Source organism: Callorhinus ursinus, unplaced genomic scaffold (assembly GCF_003265705.2).
Source record: "Callorhinus ursinus isolate GAN/ISIS: 27379988/994484 unplaced genomic scaffold, GSC_fseal_2.0 scaffold54, whole genome shotgun sequence".
Lineage (NCBI taxonomy): Eukaryota > Metazoa > Chordata > Mammalia > Carnivora > Otariidae > Callorhinus > Callorhinus ursinus.
In genome coordinates, this window is record NW_027397116.1 from 9,923,229 (window position 1) to 9,929,931 (window position 6,703).

General features: G+C 37.2%; 1 protein-coding gene across 1 annotated transcript in view; it reads left to right on the forward strand.

Moving 5' to 3' along the window:
• The window catches only part of USH2A (usherin), a 707,317-nt gene that overhangs the window by 451,970 nt on the left and 248,644 nt on the right, over positions 1-6,703 (forward strand). The window contains exon 30 of the mRNA XM_025892244.1: positions 599-741. Coding sequence (XP_025748029.1) covers positions 599-741 — 143 coding nt within the window. The remainder of the gene's footprint in view (positions 1-598; positions 742-6,703) is intronic.

Genomic DNA, 6,703 nt, shown 5'->3' on the forward strand with positions numbered 1-6,703 from the left:
AGCATCCTACTTTGTCCATTCTCCTCACTGTCACCTAGATTATACAATGTGGACAGAACTTACTTTGTCTTAATCTTTGAATAGGTCAGTTCTCATTTGCAACAAACAAAGGCCACCTTTTAAATGTACAAATAAAAGACAAGTAACACCCTAGGGGATAATTATTTGCTTTGCAAAAATCTCTATTTTTCATTTATATAACATTAATATGAGATTTCTTCCCCCTTAACTTTCCATGAACATATGTATTGCATAAAGCAAGCATAAACCTGAACTGAGAAAAGAAAATGCTGTCTGAACTGTAGATACAAAATTACAATACTTAGTCTACAAATTCCACGTGGCAATCAGTCTCAATAGTAGTCTAGAATTTTCTCAATACTACTAGAATTTACATCTCATATAAATGCAATAGTACAAACCCTCAACCAAATGGCTCATTATTTTAAGAGAGATCTCATATGACAACAGAAAATTACAGTACTTAACTGTATGTTGACATTCTCTGAAAATTCTTTGCAATAAGATTTTACTTGTTTTTTTTTTTAATTTCTTTGAATATCTAAAGCTTCCTAATGAACATTTCTTTCCTATGTAGGTTATTTTCCAATCCTTCTGCATCGTTAAGCTATGAAGTGAGAGATCTCCAACCATACACAGAATATGAGTTTCGGTTGGTTGCCTCCAATGGATTTGGCAGTGCACATAGTTCCTGGATTCTCTTCGTGACCACAGAGGACAGTAAGTGGTCTGAACAATACACCGCTAAATGTTGTCTACATTAGGGATGAGTAAATGTCTTAAGTTTTTCCAAAACAGAGAAATAAGCATCCACTCTTTTCTTGACAGTTAGTGACAATAATCTCTTCTAGGGCAAGGGTAGTCAGACTCTCCTGAAAGAAGGAAAATGTAGGCTTGGGGGATTTGTAGGGTGAGGACTTCAGAAGAAAAATTACTATAGGAAGAAGTAATTTGCAATAAATTACAACATGGACCCATTCTATCCTTCAGGGTACATCTAGGTATCCTGCAAGAGGGAAGTTATCATGTTCCACTCAGTGTACTCTGCTTTGGAGGAATTCCAGCAGGCAGAAGAGCATGAAATAAGAGTCTTACTTCATGAGAATGCTTACTATGTCATTAAATGTTTTCCTGGAAGCAGAGTCCATTATACTTTCAGTCATACCTGAAAGACAGGCTTCAGAATAAAGAAGTATAATCTGATAACAATGATTCTGCACTATTACAAAGAGTAGATTGGGATTGTCTTATTCAATCAAGAGACTTTTCTAGTTTTTCACGAGTTATATTTACATATATATGTCTTGACTAGGTTATACATAGAAAATAAATATGTGACTGTAATACTTGGTTTTATATAAATTACTTCTATAAAAGCACATATATGGAAGTATAATTTTTTTTAGAAAAGTTTGAAATTAAATCAACTCTATGGAGTGAATGAGGACACTGTATCTTTGAACAATGAGGTTTTTAGGGTTAATCTTGTCAAGTCTTTTAATCAGAGGCTCCTTAGTGGATGTGGCTCAGTTGGACAATTGCCATTCTGGCTCTATATCCAATGAGGACCTGAATGACTTTCAAAAGGCTAGATATTAATCAGAAGACACGGTATTTGAAACAATATCAATTATATATTAAATAGATTCTTTTATTTCTCTAATACCCTTAATTATATTAGTGAGGATAAGACATCAAATGAGATAGAATCAGAACTATTTACCTTCCTTAAAGCTTCCTTTATTTTTTAAAAAGGCCATTATGAACAATAATACATAATACTTCATTCTTTTCTCCCAATTTGTAATTACTCCCTGGGAGCAAGTTTGGTACTTTACAAGGGCACATCCAGTCCTTTGGTCTCTTGGGTACCATTTAGTGAATTATCAGCACAGTGCAATAAACGACACCCAAGACCCAGAAAGCATGAATGCACTACTCAATGCACCTACACCCCATTTAGGGGGAACATCACACACACTCTGGGGAATCTAACAACATAGTCACCAACTGTATACAGATTTATGAACTAAAGAGCTCACCCTCAAAGTAGATTTTTAAAGAAACATTTTTTTAAAAACAACTGAAAATAGACTTTTAATTCTCCTTGGATATAGCTTGTTTGAAGGCACTCAGTAAAGGTTAACTAAAAATAATTATTCAGACCACTGCAGAGGTGGTGGCTCCTTAGAATGCTGCCTTGAAAGAGGAGGGAAATGGACTCCTTCCCCCCACCAATTTCTATTCCCACAGAGAAAGGACAACACTTGGATTTCCTCAGTGGTGATTCTTCTTCACTAGAGGCCATGAACTTTTATCTACAGGCAGGAAGTTATCACATAAATAAAGTATAAAACATTGCAAAGTACCAGTTAGCATAACATTCTTTGTTGAGCAAACTTCTCCTGCCTTATCTTACTACAAAACAAGTCTTGCAGACTCTATGTGGTTAGAATTTTCATGCACACAGACATTGCCTTCTTTGTGATTTGTAGGGCCTGGGTTTGAAGTGAATAATATTAACCCTTCATCTTGTTTAAGAATTGGTAACACATGACTATATAGCCGGTATTAACCCAAGAAACCCAGCCATCATTTTTATGTAAATCCTTTCTGTGAAACCAATGACTTCTTTCTTCTTCTGCTTCATGTGCACACTGCAAAGTCGTATACATTATGAAAGAGCCAAAGGCTGGCCATTTGCCCCCCTAGGTTAAGTCACCAGTGCTTGCTTACCCCCGAGACATAATGGCAGTGCACTCTATATTTTGGGTGTCAGTGGAGATGGATGCCATCTCTGGAAGGATGTGCAATTGAGTTGACAAAGAGTGAGTGATTGGCATTGGGCACAAGCAGTTTTTTCTGTCAGGGCTTCAAAGCATTGCTTATGAAACCACCCATGATGACAGCTCCATGCCAGATTTGCACTTGATCCTGACCAGCACCGCCCATTTGCCCAAGTGCAATTTCTAATGTAAAAATTCTACATATCATCTTACAGAATAAAACAGAGAAGTCACCTCATGCCCACATTTACATTTCATTCCATCAATAGGCACCTTTCTGCATCAGCCAAAGCCTCTCGAAACTTCCTGGGGCCAAAAAAGGTCACCAAGAGCAATATTTTTAGTGTGATATAGTAAGACTGTGATTTTCGTCAAGCTTGCGACATGGCTGAAACCAGAAAGAGATACCTAGGCAGGAAATGAACTGTACACAGAGAAACAAATGCTTTGAGTGCAAAGAGAAGTTCTCACGGACAGAGAAAAGGGTTGTGAAGAATCTTAATAGATTTTTTTTCAAATAATTTGTCATTTATATCAGAGTGCCACCAATATCCAGTTCCATGCATTTTTAAAAATCTAGTGTGCTGATGCCAAATAATAATAATGCACATTTCCTATGAATATTTTAAATCCTGTTAAACGTGTGTTAATAAAAGATGTTTATTCCAGCCAACTTGGTCAGTGTAGTGTTCGACTATTTGCAACCAGATAAATACAAACAACTCATGGTTCCTGTTTTGTGTGTGTGTGTGTGTGTGTGTGTGTGTGTGTTGTTGGTTTTTGGTTTTTGGTTTTGGGATGCTGCTGGCAGTCCAAGCACCTGGCATATCTGTGGTTTGCAGAAATACATTGAGATTGTGTTAGACTTGGATGCAAATGATTGATAACATGAAGACACTTGCCAAAGCACTGAAATTTTTGGATATTTTTTAACCTGAAATAACCATCACTCCTGATTATATTATTGTTCCCTTTCTCTTGTACGCTCACAATCGTTTTCTGTGCAGTATATGCATATAGAAATTGTAGTTGGCTGGAAGGGCAAGTTTCCTGTAACTTTAGCATATGGACATATACTTTGGCCTACTAAAATCCTGCCCTGTGGAAAATACGAGATATCCCACTTTTCTTTAAAAATGTGGATTCCCTAGACCACCAAAAGTCAGCTAATCTGTTTTTCTCAAAGTTTTTCAGGTAACAGGATTGAAATATGGAATATCTTTATTTCAGTCATTTTAACAGCAAACACTTATGGTATACACAGGCAATTAGATGAGCCTAATGAAAATGAGATTGTTTTCTAAAAATTACTTCTCTCCTTCCAAAACAAAACAAAAACTCAAATTGGTTCTGGAGTGGGCCATTGAGTTATATATTTTTAAAAGACTTTAAAAATTTGATCATTTTACTAAATTTGAAGTTAAAGACTCCACATTTGTATTTTTAACCACTAATTGAAGAGGCATTATTAAACAAAATTTGTGGGATTTGAACAGTTTATTCTGTAGATTTACTTAGGCAACTTTTCATGAGCTCATCATTTTGCTAACAGACTGTGAGTTTTGCCTGGAGTATGCTAGAACGTAGGACTATGTATCCTATCACCTATACAGTGGAATTTTAAGGATTCTTTACGTACTTTATGTATTCATTATTTTGGACCTTGTTGTTATTTTTCCCACACTTAACAATTGCACCGTGAACAAGGGATGAAGCAATGAGGGATACTATTCTAGTATCTGGATCCTGCTTTACTTTTTCTGTCAGCATTTTTGAGTATCCTCTCCCCAACCCCTCATTCATCGCTGAGATTCTCACAGCAGGTTACAAAGGAACAGAGGTTCTTCTGAAGCGAGACAGAGAGACATTGCAATGTTCATGGACATCTGTATCTAACAGAACACATTTCTTCCTCATTTGTTGTCTGGCAAAATCTGCTCATTTATCAAGACTCTGCTCAAACGTCACCTCCTCTGTGAAGCCTTCCCTCCTCCTTGCTACTGTAGAATTGTGATTTGTATTGTGCTCCATCAATAGCCGCTTCTGAACTGTAACTTCTCAGGACCTAAGTCTCTGTCTCATTTATCTTTGTACCATAGCCTCCCCTTATCTGCCATTTTGCTTTCTTTTATTATGAGTTATGGCTGTTAATCTCTTACTGTGCCTAATTTATAAACTATCATAGGTGTATATGTATAGGAAAAACATAGTATGTATAGGGCTCAATAATATCTACAGTTTCAGGCATCCAGTGGGGGTCTTGGAATGTATCCCTGCAGATGTGGGGGGATGACTGCATATTCAGTGCCTGGTGGAGGATCTGATAGAGAGCAGGTGCCCAAAAATTGTGAGTTGAAGTATTGATTAAGAAGACTTTTGTATAAGCAAACCCATGAAAACTCAACCAAGCAAACCTAACCGGGGACCTGCCCTGTCCCAGGGACTGAAAGAGACATCAAAATTACAAGGATGATGAAGACACTGTTCTTTCCTTGAGGCACCCATTATCTAGCAACGGGGACGTAGAGTGAAACCATAGTTTAGAGTATAGAGAACTAAGGCTCTCACAGAGGGAGAGCAAACCCAGAGGCCGAGCATTTCCCTCAACATGGGATGTCAGGCAAGCCTTCCCTGAGGTGAAGATGAAGAGACGGAATAGGGAATGATGTATATTTGGAGTTCACTTTAATATCACATTTCAAATTTATTTTCTCACAATTGGCCCAGAAGAAGGCAGAAGAAGCAATTGCTGTTGGGTTGTCCGCTGACACAGGAGACCGGGGCGGGGGGAGGGGGGGCTTGCAGGGTGTTCTGCCAGTGTTTTCAGCCTCTGTCTGAGATGAGGAGGGTAAGGATGAAAGGCAAATGTGAGAAGGAAATCCCAAAAGCAATCCTCATGCGCTGCCTTGGTCAGAGGCAGACTGCTGGCTGTCCCTTTGACTCAACATTGACTGTCTTGACTAGGATAATGGGTGTTCTAATTAGAGAGGCATCTGCTAGCCCAAAATCATGTCTATCTCAAAATGAAGCAGGGAAGGATATATAGAAAGAGAATTCCAGAAGGAAAACACTTTTTTTCTTATTCTCAAAACCTGTGCTCTAAGTCTTGTAACAGAGAGAAGTAAAACTGTGGTATGAAATTGGATTAATTGATCAAGATAATTCTAGAGCAGGATTTTCTAGATCATTTAATAAATATATTTGTGCTCTTAGGAGTATTTAAGTTTTGAAATTAATATGGCACGGCCAACATCTTTTTATTAGTGTGCTTTAGAATTTGAAGTCTCAATTTGCACCTTAAAAATGGTCTCTGTGAGAGAAAAAGAGGAACATTTTAAAATTAGAGTGGAGCATATTTGCATCAGTAGATTTTATTTTATTTAATGAAGAAATAGGAACTATAGGTTTCAGTAGTCCTGCACAATTATCTTGCTTTCTTCATTCTAAAGAGGCTTCCTAATTGTTTTAAATATTAACTTCTGAATGCTGATATATTTACCCTTTCACACAGTGATTATACGTATCTTATTTTGTCCATAACAGAAGATCCATGATGAAAAGTAAATTATTTCATCTGCTGATTTAGGGAGCAAAATGGCTCTGTATGCATATGACTACATAGTTTGTATTCTGGTGCATGGATCCCACCCCCCAAATTCTTGTATTTCCAGAACTAATAAAAGCAAATACTTATTATTATTTTTACATTCTTATTTTTATATCCTAAGATCCAAAGTTAAAAGCAACCAACAGAGACTCCTTTGAAAGGATGGATTGATTAATGAAATGTTCTATCTACCTGGCCTCAATTTCCCCGCTGAGCTCTTGGATCTCTTTTGGCCATGTAAGGCATACTGTTTTTCCAAATTGGGAACTTCCAGTTCTTTCAGGACATT